The 12,575-nt window shown below is 40.0% G+C and overlaps 1 protein-coding gene and 1 non-coding gene across 2 annotated transcripts; one reads left to right on the forward strand and one right to left on the reverse strand.

Annotated features, from left to right (window-relative positions):
• The first annotated feature begins 2,912 nt into the window (after window positions 1-2,912).
• On the forward strand, window positions 2,913-8,011 carry MYL7 (myosin light chain 7). The gene is made up of 7 exons (XM_053462843.1): window positions 2,913-2,946; window positions 3,264-3,374; window positions 3,648-3,723; window positions 5,054-5,158; window positions 5,506-5,584; window positions 6,203-6,251; window positions 7,828-8,011. The coding sequence occupies exons 1-7, from the start codon at window positions 2,944-2,946 to the stop codon at window positions 7,930-7,932; spliced, it is 528 nt and encodes a 175-aa protein (XP_053318818.1). The 5' UTR covers window positions 2,913-2,943; the 3' UTR covers window positions 7,933-8,011.
• A 1,062-nt stretch (window positions 8,012-9,073) lies between these two features.
• On the reverse strand, window positions 9,074-9,188 carry LOC128492942 (U5 spliceosomal RNA). Its single transcript, XR_008354152.1, has one exon. It is a non-coding gene; the product is annotated as a U5 spliceosomal RNA (small nuclear RNA).
• Window positions 9,189-12,575: the final 3,387 nt, after the last annotated feature.

Here is a 12,575-nt window from a genome sequence, read left to right on the forward strand (position 1 = left end):
CAGACCCCTCTAGATTCAGAGCAGAGTTTCACGGAGAAATAGGGCTTGGTAGGCCGCCTCCTGACACCAGTCGAATGACCCCGAGTCCTGCAGAGGGTTTCTCATTGAAACTGTGGGGCATAGAGGAGTTTGGGAAACATATTAAAATATTGAAAAAGTTTTAAAAAATGGCTTATGTTATGTTTTCTTGGTGCCATTTTGAAATCATCGTCTGTGTGGTGTTACCGCGTTACTCGAGCGTTAATGCATGGATCGTCGTAACAGGGCATGATTAATACATCATTTAAAGGAAAAGAGATTAGGCATGCAAATCAAATAGTTTGTGTTTAATTTATTAATCGATTGTAGTTATTAATGGATCGGTAAAAGTGCTCCGTGGTCATCCTTCCAAGTCGCTGGATTTCAGTTTGGATAATGAATTCATAGGATTCATATAACGGCAAAATACTTCACAATAGATTTGTTGTATAATGACAAAAAATTATTAAAAATACAGTTTTGTCCAATGTATATTTTTGTCAATCTGTGTTAGACTTTTTGTGTTATGTGTTACATATAATGAATATATATATTTGGTATTTTCTATTAAATCATATGTCTGTCAATGTTTTTTTTTCTATATGAAGCCTCCTTTAATAGGAAGGTTGAGAAACAGCCTTATCATTTTTAAGTGGATTATCACTCCCTTTGGTGTTGGGACCTAATATCTTGTCAATGGGCAAAGAATTTGTGCAGAAATGAAATATAAATAAGGATAAAATAGTTTTATCATCTTTCAGGTGTGTTTTAAGTGTCACTATATATATATTTACTGGCCTACACTGTTGGGCTTGCCATGGGCCGATGATTACCCACCGACCATGTTTAAGCATACAAATAGGATTGCAAATGTATGTAATGTTACTGCACTGGGTTGGGCACCACCAAACTAGTAACCACTGATTACTCACTGGTTTTGATACAAAGGCACAAACTAGGGTTAGTTGGCCCAGGCCAGACTATGCCTCTGCCCAAAGGACTTATACCAGAACGGCGTATGAAAGAAACCATCCTATTGGTCACACCCAAAACCATGTAAAGTAGATGTAACTTATATCTGCAAGATCAAGTCCTTTCTTACAATGATGATTATATCTGCAGGGTGTGATAGTACTAAAATGGCAATTGTAACACTTTAAGTATACATATTCTTAGAAGCACACCCCATAGCATCTACAAACTCCTCCGTTGTAGTATAAAAAGTTATATTTAACCTAAGTCTAATCTCTGACATGATAGAAAATGTAAGAGGGAGAGAGTTACAGGAATGATCTCCATGTATAACAATAATTCTTACGGAGCCTGTTAAAGGTTAAGTCATTAATCTAATCATATGTTCCATCCAGGCTTTTAGGATTGTCTTGATACATTTTTGTGTGTACTCTGAAAATGCCATAGGGGAGCTGGTTCCCCAAAAATTCAGCCCATGCCAGGGGGGCAACTAACCTTTCCCTCCAGTGGCTTAACACAAATTTGCAGGGCCCGGCTAAAAGCCGCGTTTAGAGGCCCCCTTCCCAGGTATGTGTCCTGCTTTGGATCCAAATTGTTGAAAATATATGCAATTTGCTCAAAATATGAGCCAGTCATATGTTAACATACAACCTGGGTATGCCACAAAAGAGTTAACTTCTGCGCCAAGAAGCCTTGGCAGCCCCCAAGAACTTCTTTGAACACGTCAGTGGTACCCCTCTTCAGGGGAAAGAGTAAGAAGATCTGGCCCTCTGGCAGATGACGGAAAGAAAGGAATCATACCTCATTTTCAGGAGAAGGAACCCAGAAGAGGAAGATTGGGGATTGGGGATCCTTTTCATAAAGGAATGAACCTGCAGAATATCAATTTAGGTGTGTCCCAGAATGTAAAAATCATATAGGTCATTCCAGGAAACAGATTTGGCATACTTTTGTACAAATTCTATTCTCTGGGTACATATCAGGTGCAAATTTTCCAAGTTATCCCTATTTCCAATAATAAAAAAAATGGCGCTTTACCACCTCCTAGCCAAAAACACATTTCTGTGGTGTAGTGGGGCTTCTGGGTGTTCACAAACCATTTAATGGAAAAAATAAATTATAAGCAGAAATCACTTTAATCTTCATGCTCGCATTACAGACCATAGGGGTATGGAATGAAACTTTGTATGGTTCAAAAATATATGTTCCTCTCCCTACGTGGAAACTGTCCTGACACAGGTGCAATTGATGACCCCCCCATCATGTTATGGAATGTACCCCTCCCAAAAATTCCCTCCCTAGCTTCACCTCAAACACATATTCCTCAATCAATTGATAGGGTCCTAATGCCATGATATGTATTGGGCATCATTTCTGCAGATCACTGGTACCCTGGGATATGCCCTCACATAGGTCCTCTAAACTTTATCCAAACTCTATGCCACCATGTGGCATCCTAAAGTATTATGTTAGGCGCAGTTCTTGAATTATCAATCTGGCTCAACTTTATTATTTAATGTTGGCTTTTAGTAGTTAAAAGTTTCAAGTTGCCGTTAGTTGAAATCAACTTCAGTCTAGCTGATTCAGGCTTGTTTACCCCGAATTCCAACTTAAATTGGAAATGAATCGGTGTGTGAGGGCCATTGCTTTCACGTATCAGCTGTGGATTGACAAGATCTAAAATGAAAGTATAAAAAGTCCTGGTAGAAGGATATAATATAGGGTGATATTAATGAAGCGATAGGAGAGGCGACATAGAGCTGTAATGAGTTAATTTAGCCGCACAAAGGTCTGGAATCTGGACACTTGTGCTCTTATCTCTCCTGGCTCTCTAAGGCCATTTTTGGTTCTCTGGCTATGAGGAATGGCTATTTTAGCTGCAGTAGAGATAAAAGGCTATATAAAATGTAAGGGGGTAGATGTCCGAGTAGCAGACAGAAGAAGAGAAAAGAGATGGTGAGTGAACTGCATGAAATGTGCATGTATGACCTGCGTTTTGTTGTGTTATGATACATGTAAGCTTGTCTTCATAATGAGCCGACACATAATGCCGTATTACTGACGTTTCTCCTATACTGAACACATACAGTAGACGGTTATTGGGCCACCATCACCAACACTGATCTTGCATATTGTACTGTTAATGTTTCTGTTCTGAAAGCGCATTAAGGGGTCTCTGATATCACTCGCCTGTACTGATCTTCCATACCGCCCACCATGCAGTTATACCTGTATCAGCCGTACATCCAGCGTTCTCACTATATAACCCGCAGGCCAGCAGAAAAGCCGTGACCAGAGGGAAGGCAGCTGCCAAGCGAGCTCAGCGAGGCTCTTCTAATGTTTTCTCCATGTTTGAGCAATCCCAGATCCAGGAATTCAAAGAGGTACAAAGCGTGTCCGATATCAGAATAAGGGATATGATCTGCGGAGTCACAGTATTATTATGACATTTTATTCATATAGCATCGGATGATTCTGTACAGTTATTACAGTGTGGGGGGGAATTACTATTTTGTAATAACATTCAAAGCAACAATTTAATGTCCTGATCTGTTAGAAGGTTGAGGATGGATGAGACAGAAGGTCTGGGACTGCTTGGGTGACGATGATCTGATTGTAGCGAAGGTCACATCCAATATATGTCTTCTTTATTCCAGGCATTCAGCTGTATAGATCAGAACAGAGATGGGATTATCACCAAATCTGACCTTAAAGAAACATACATGCAACTAGGTGAGTTTTCTGCAAAGCACAGCATTAATAGTTTGGGGGGGGGTTTGCTGTGGGTGTAGATTTTAAATAAATTGCAATTTTTTGCACGGGCATGTTTATTGGCATGTTTAAATGTTATCAGGCAATTCCAAACTTCTATTCTGGAAACGCGTAGACAGTACAGAAAATGTATTGACCTGGGGCATAAAAACCCAAGGGCACAGTATAGAATATTTGATATTGTCCTAACCTCAAAGTGCGAGGAAAGGGATTTAGGGGTAATTATTTCTGAGGATTTAAAGGTAGGCAGACAATGCAGTAGAGCAGCAGGTAATGCGAGCAGAATGCTGGGTTGTATAGAAAGAGGTATTAGCAGTAGAAAGAGGGAAGAGCTCATGCCGTTGTACAGAGGACTGCTGAGACCTCACTTGGAGTATTGTGTACAGTACTGGAGACCGGATCTCCAGAAGGATATAGATATGTTGGAGAAAGCGCAGAGAAGGGCTACTAAAATGGTTCATGGATTACAAGATAAACCTTACCAGGACAGGTTAAAGGATCGTAACCTATATGGCCTGGAAGAAAGACGTGACAGGGGGGATATGATAGAAACATCAGGAAATATTACTTTACGGAAAGGGTAGTGGACGCATGGAATAGCCTTCCAGCAGAAGTGGTAGATGTTCATACAGTAAAGTCATTTAAGCAAGCATGGGATAGGCAGAAGGCCAAGCTAGATATAGGATAAGGCCAGGTACTAAGGAAAGTATTCAGAGGTTGGGCAGACTGGATGGGGCGAATGGTTCTTATCTGCCGTCACTTTCTATATTTCTATAATGTAGTTCTGTACAAGCTATTTGTCAGGTCAGGACTGGCCATCTGGACCATCAGGAAAATGGACCGCTGACCAATATCATCCCATGTTTACCTGATCTGCTTCTCCAGCTGCCAATAGGGCCCTACAGCGTGAAGCCACGGGCATGCAAACCATTTGCTGGCCGTTAGCCTTACAGTGCCAGGGAGCTTAGTCATCCCACGTCCAGCATTGGCCATTGTTCATACATGAAGCTCTTCTGGTGGTCCAGTGGAAAATGTTCCATGTAGAGGGGCTTATTCACTAAATAGTGTACTGTTGGTGTGCTTCAACTCACTGCAATACTAGCTGAGGCTAGTCCTTCACTATTGTTGTGGTATTTTGGTAACCTTTCTGTATTAATAAGCCCTGAAACAGCAACAATGCAATGATCCCAGTGATAAAACCATATGCTTTCATCCCATCCATCATACAGACCCACAGAATACATACACCTCTCCACTCCTCACTCCATAATTATCAATTTCAATCATTTAGGGAAGCTGAACGCGAATGACGAGGAATTAGAAGAAATGCTAAAGGAAGGAAAAGGACCCATAAACTTCACTGTATTCCTGTCCCTGTTTGGGGAGAAGCTTAACGGTGGGTGGAAGATGCTCTCGTTACATTGCTGATCACAGATAACGTCATCATTATTTGCAATTACTGACTGTGTGATGATCCAGAGTTTATCTGGTTGTGTCGTTGTATTGTATTGTGCTCTAGTGCTCCTCACCACTGTGCCTCATCACATTCGTCACCACTAATTTGGCCAATAACCTGTTCATTCCTACGTCCGTTCATCATTTTCATCCTTGCGTCTTTGTTGTCACTGCCACCCACTGTTTTTTATTCTTCCACTGTAATAAAATAAAAAAAATATTCGGAAGATATATAAAGTTCTTTCCCACTGGGTCTTCTCTTATTTTACTTTTTTTTTCATTTTTTAGGAACGGACCCAGAAGATTCTATCCTCAGCGCCTTCAAACTTTTGGACCCAAATGGAACCGGCAATATTAATAAAGATGAGTAAGTCATCCCAAGTAGCGGAAGAACTGGGAATTTAGACATTCAGAAAACTATCACAGGGAATATTTAAAGGGACTTTACACCCTCAAAATGTGGCACATTCTATTTGCAATGACTCTGCAATGGGCCACATGAGAAGAATATAACACTCGCTGTGCCCCCTATGGGGCAAGTGTGACAATCATTGTATTAAAAACACTTGAGAAACGTATGTATGACCTCTCTGCGCTAATAATTTTATATTTGTATTATTTAATAACTGACTATAGAATAAATATGTATGTAATAAGTAACATGCTTTTTATGTGTGTATTTACACAACTGATTCCCTTTTAACCCTTATACTTTGGTCAAAGTCGAGCCGACTGCCTTACATAAGTTAGTGTTTACATTAAAGTGCCGGTCACTAATAAAAGTACATTTGGGATTTATGGGGGCTCTGTGAAAAATGAAGACTGTTCCTTGAGGTAGGTCAGGGATATGACAGTTTTGGCAAGTTGTGAGAAATAGGAGTTGGAATATTTAGATAACTAAAGATTACCTGTCTCTGGTTGAGGATGTTCAAGGAGTGATTTTAATGTTCCCATTGATTCATTTGTCCTTCTTCTCCCCATTTAGGTTAAAGCTGCTCTTGATGACGCAGGCTGACAGGTTCACCGCAGAAGAGGTTGGTAGCTACCTGTGACTCTACCGGTCCCTTTCATTAAACGTCTCACATATGTTCCCTTCTTACTTTTGATCCGTACACAATATTCCCCAACTACTCACCAAAGTCAAGGCTAATCCGTAGCATTCTAGCAGGTGTGAAGTATGTTTCCAACAGTGCTCAACCAGTCTTCTTGCAGACCTTCATTGTAACCATAAACCAGTTGGAATGGAAAACAATACTCAATGCTCATAGAAGAGTAGTTAATATAAACCTTCTTCACCATATGTACCAACTGTCTCGGTTTGGTCAAAATCCCTTTAGAGGGATTCATGCACCATTAGCCGGCTGTCATGATAAACGCCGTTGTGAATGCTCAGTAACTTTGAGACACAGATTCTTCCCAAAAGAGTTGAATAAGCAGATTTTATTGCTCGTGCACACGAGGGAGTGTCATCAGCCAGACTACTCTCTCTCAATGAAAACAACACATGTCTTATATACCTTTACAAACAAGACAACTACATGCTAAAATCTGTCTACGTGGCAAATAATCAGTGTCCTGAAATATACACACAGAAAGATACAGAAAACCATTCATCCTTTTATGGTCAGTTTATGGCAAAGACCATGTTTGCAGCTGATATAATCAATCACTTCTGACCCCCCTCATTGTGGTCCTTGAATAGACTTGGTCAGTTTCTTTTAACTTACTTGGAGCAAGAAATAGCCAACCACCTGTCCACTCTTAACCTTTCATTGCACATAGAGTCACACAGAAAAGGACACTCAGGGTTAACATAAAAATATCTGCTGAGAAGCTGAAGGCACAAATTCAATATTCACACCGTGATAGCAGACTCTTTGATGTTTTAGCAGTGTAAGGTATTGGAAGTAAAGTCAGTAGTAGGACATCTCCCGTGTATTGGATATGGACTGACACGGACTACAGGCGGCATACCTAACCCGTACACCGCCCCTGAGGAACTTAAGTGGGAATTTGCAAGAGAATGGAACATTTTTGCATTATGATGGGCCGATCCCAGTAATATTATTCTGGAAAAAGAGCTGCTTTGGGAAAACATAATCCAAGTAAAAATCAGTGAGTTTTTAGAAATGACCGAGCTGATTGAACTATGTATTATGAAGGGCCAGCTCAGTCCTTTGCCGGAGAAACATCCCAGGGTTGGCCCTTGATAGTTCCATTAGTCCAACTCTTCTTTAAATCACCATGCAAACTCCTTCTTTAGTGAATAAACACCAATGAGACATAACACTCACTTACTAGGTCATATAACAAAGGAATGCCTGCACCAATTTGCAAATGGACTTCAATATGCATTTGATTGAAATGGGCAGCTCAAAGGTTCTTTATCACTTATCTATAGAAAACATGTACGAATAGCACTTCCAATTATCATTCCATTTGTCAGCCCGAGGCCTTTTGTATGGATTCAATTTTCTCTTCTAAAAACCTTTATGTTTGCCTTGCATGAAGTCATTCATTTAAGAATGTCCAGTCTGTCATCTTAGCCTTTCATAAGAAGCCGTGTAAACAGCTTGTATACTTGGTAACCGCTCTATATAACCCTCCCAGGTGGAACAGATGTTTGCGGTGACTCCTATCGATGTGGCCGGAAACATCGACTACAAGTCACTGTGTTACATCATCAGTCATGGAGATGAGAAGGAAGAGTCTTAAAGAAGACCTTTGCTGAAAATGGAGCAAGATAATAAAGACTATTTTCCACCCACTATCTGGAATAAATATTTATGTTTTATTATTGGATTCTGTTAATTTATTGAACAATTATGACCAGTAGAAGCGTATTTTCTCCTGTGAGTATCTCTACAGTTTCTATGTCATAAAGCAGAGTCTATGTGTAACGCATGAAAGACTGTAGAGATCATTATTACTAGAGTGAAAACTCCCCAACACATATCATCTACAAGAAGTATACTTCACATAGTCTGTTACTCTGCGCAGGCTTCACACAGGGATTGGGGAGAAATTATGTTGCAGTAATTCAACATTTTTTTCTTGTAGTTCTACTTCTATAGTCGCAGGAGGTGCGTAAACTGCATTCTCACTACAACTGCTTCTAAAGGGTGTTGGACAATAATTAGCAATGTACATTGAGTGTGTGTGCGTGTGATCTGTTTTAGACTGTTCTAATTAACCACTTAGCTGGCCCCTGTCAATCACCTGATTCCTACATGCAGCTTGAGAGCTTCATGTCTGCTCCTTGCTATGTCTATTCCCAAATCAATCTGCACAATAAACTGCAGTGCCTCTAGATTGATTGATTGAGTTTTGTCTCCTGCTAAATGAAAGCAATTGGAAAGTATAAGTAAAGGAGGGAAAATTATCGCTGGCTAATTATTAATCGCAACTTCCACAGTCCCTATTATAGGTCTTCTGTTCTTCTAAGTGCTGGAGAGTTCCAGGCTACATAACTAGGGGCGCGAGTATTCCTGCAGTTGTGTATTCTATAGATTTGTGTTTTGTTTTCATTTGTTAATTTATATAGCACCATCAAATAATGTAGCGCTGTACAATGGGTAAACAAGCAGTGACTCCAGTAACATTTTGGACTTAAACAAACAAAGGGTGATCTTATAATTTAGAACGAGCTATACTACACAAGAGAAGAGCATATGTTTGAGGTAGAACAATCATACCACTGTGTTTCAGGATAAACAATGTTTAAATAATATTAATATACCGCTCCAATTCTGAAGGTTATCCTGAAGCATTGTATCTGCAGGTCTGCTCTACAAAGTCTGAGCGTGCTCCGTAATGGCACACACCGTAATAATCTATCTTTATTAACAGAATTGTCAGCCCAGCTAAGGCCAGGCATCAAAAAATTGGTCGAAACTCATGGTTGTTCCTCTCCACGGAAATCTTTAGTAAAAGGCGAAAGATTTATTCGATCTGAAGAGAAACCAGAGTATACCGAACAGCGCAGCCGGGGAGGAACCCGACTACACACAATAATCATTTATATTAAGGCGGGCTTAATAACTGAAGCGGCATCGGTAGTTTAGTTAACATAAAAACATCAAAACTGCAAACTCAATACATATTAATAGCTAAAATTACCTATTTAACTGTTTTTTCATAAATCAGAACCGAACAATAGTAGAAGATGACGCGGTGCATCATGGGTATTCAAATCAGACGGGCAACGAATCATACGTAGAGCCTGAGGCGCTAGTCAGCTGTCACTAGATGGCGCTGTTTATTGGCCGTTTAGGTTCCTTGTAACGCCTACATTACCGTCCGCTCATCCCAGATTTTATTACCGCTGACTGAAAGACAAGAGAACCGCAGCGTTAATGCTTTAACTATTTCTGTGCTGGAATCAGAAAAACGTACTAAAGACCAAACAATTACCACTAAATCTCCAGCCGCCCCAAGAATGAATATTAACCCATCTATTATATAATATTTATCTTCCCTCCCTGGCTCAGACATTTAAGAATATTCAACTGAATTCAGATTAATACACATTATTTATATCTTACACATCCGATGTGGCCGGAAACATCGACTACAAGTCACTGTGTTACATCATCACTCAAGGAGATGAGAAGGAAAAGTCTTGAAGAAGACCTTTGCTGGAAATTGAGCAAGATAATAAAGACTATTTTCCACCCACTATCTGGAATAAATATTTATGTTTTATTATTGGATTCTGTTAATTTATTGAACAATTATGACCAGTAGAGGAGTATTTTCTCCTGTGAGTATCTCTACAGTCTCTATGTCATAAAGCAGAGTCTATGTGTAACGCATGAAAGACTGTAGTGATCATTATTACTAGAGTGAAAACTCTCCAACACATATCATCTACAAGAAGTGTACTTCACATAGTCTGTTACTCTGGGCAGGCTTCACACAGGGATTGGGGAGAAATTATTTTGCAGTAATTCGAAAAACACAATGAGCCATCAACATTTTTTATTGTAGTTCTACTTGTATAGTCGCAGGAGGTGCGTAAACTGCATTCTCACAACCGCGTCTAAAGGGTGTTGGACAATAGTTAGCAACGTACATTGAGTGTGTGCGTGTGATCTGTTTTAGACTGTTCTAATTAAACCACTTAGGTGGCCCCCCGTCAATCACCTGATTCCCACATCCAGGTTGAGAGCTTCATGTCTGCTCCTTGTGATCTCTATTCCCAAGTCAATCTGCACAATAAACTGCAATGCCTCTAGATTGATTGATTAAATTTTGTCTCCTGCTAAATTTAAGTAATTAGGAAGAATAAATTAAGGAGGGAAAATGCATCCAACTGTTCTCTGGCTAATTATTCATCCCAACTTTCACAGTCCTCATTATAGGTCTTCTATTCTTCTAATTGCTGGAGAGTTCCATGCTACGTAACTAGGGGTGCGAGTATTCCTGCAGTTGTGTGTTCTATTGATTACTGCATAGTCAGCACAAATCACAAAAATGTACACATCCTCTGGTTGAATTGCGTATTGTTGTTATTTGTTAACTTACATAACACCACCTGGTTCTGTAGCGCTGTACAATGTGTAAACTGTACATAACAAGCAGTGAATCCAGTAACATTTCAGACTTAAAGAAACGAAAGGTGAGGAGGGCCCTGCACCAGTGAGCTTATGATCTACAATGGGATATACTACACAAGAGAAGAGACAGAGAATGTTTGAGTTAGAGTAATCACGCCATTGTGTTTCGGCATAAACAATGTTTAAATAATATTAATATACTGCTCCAATTATCAAGGTTATCCTGAAGCAGGTTATCGGCAGCTCTGCTCTACAAAGACTGAGCTCTCTCCCGAACGGCGCGAGTCTGACCTTGATTTACAAGTTTCTAGTGTCCAGCATTCAGCTTTGCTCATTTTGACACCGGACCCCCCACACTGGGCCAATATAGATGATACAAATAATGCATGGTCTGATAGTGTCTTGTTGTGTTGGTAGCCCACCACCACCTGAATCACCATTAATGATTTTGGATGGAAACAGAAAATGTCAACCACAGGACAACCCCAATAACAAAATCATTTCACCTCACCGATGCTACCTCTCTCCACCGACCATTACTTCCCTGCATGAGTTAAGGGGGCTCCCTGGAGTTTTTGCCGTTGCCCGCCCCTGTTAGTGCGTCATCTCTCCCCATACCCTTGTTCCCATTTCCCTCTCTGTATTTGTGGTAGAATTCCTCAATTAACTTTAACAAAAAAAAATGCAGAAATCGCAATGGTCCGAAAATTTTTTTTTAGAAGAAATTAAAATGAAACAAAAAAAACAAACAAGATATTGCATTAAACATTCACATTTTCGCTAGGAAAAGCCGATATGGGATATTTATTCAAAAGCAAAATCTATGTTTCTTGCTTCTTAAGGCTGCTAATTCAGGGACAAAAGATGAGAGTTGGTACCGTGTTAGCCGTAGAATTACAGGAGACAAGTGGAGTTTGAATGATACCTTTATTGGCTAACTGAGTAAGTATAGATAGCAAGCTTTCAAGACCTCTCAGGTCCCTTCATCAGGCATGTTATACAATAATGTGAAAAACCTATCTTTAAGTATCAGTCAAATAGCATGGTTACAATTGGGAAGCAGATAACATCAAAATGTCCAAGACAAGGTTCTTTGATCAGTCAATAGTGTTAAAATCAGAGGTGGATTGGAGTCATAAAAGGAGGTGTCAGGAGGTATTCAGAACTCTAATGGGGTCAGGTTGTGTGCATGTCTGGTTTGTTATCTACAAAGTGATAATGGGATACAAATTCCCTATCCCGGTTGAGGCCAGCATTTAAAGAGTTAAATTTAAGTATTAATTTAACCTCCCATATTTTTCTCTCCCTCTGAGTTTTGAACAGTCCCATTAATACAGCCAGTCTGATGTCACTGATGCTATGTCCATTTTGGCAAAAATGTTCTCCCACTGGTGTCTCTGCTCTCTTGTTGTTGATGTGGAATCTGTGTGAATTAAACCTTTTATGCAATGGCTGGCCTGTTTCACCCACGTCGAGGGCTGTTGGACACTTTGCACACATAATAAGGTAAACCACATTAGAAGATTTTCAGGAGAAGGCACCATTGATCTTATGGCGTGTATTTGAATTGGGTATAGGCACCATGTCCACAGTGTGGATGTGTGCGCATGTTTTACACCTTCCTTGTAGGCAGGGGAAAGTGCCATTTTTTGTGGACTTGTTCAGGGCACTCCTGGTTAATAGTTGTTTAAGATTGGGGGGCTGTCTGAAGGAAAGTAGGGGAGGCTGTGGAAAAATTTCCCTGAGTCTGTCATCGGTGTGTAGTGTTGCTTGAAGTTCTTTAGATATTTTGCGTAGAGC

The sequence above is a fragment of the Spea bombifrons genome, chromosome 4, assembly GCF_027358695.1.
Source record: "Spea bombifrons isolate aSpeBom1 chromosome 4, aSpeBom1.2.pri, whole genome shotgun sequence".
Taxonomy (NCBI): Eukaryota; Metazoa; Chordata; class Amphibia; order Anura; family Pelobatidae; genus Spea; species Spea bombifrons.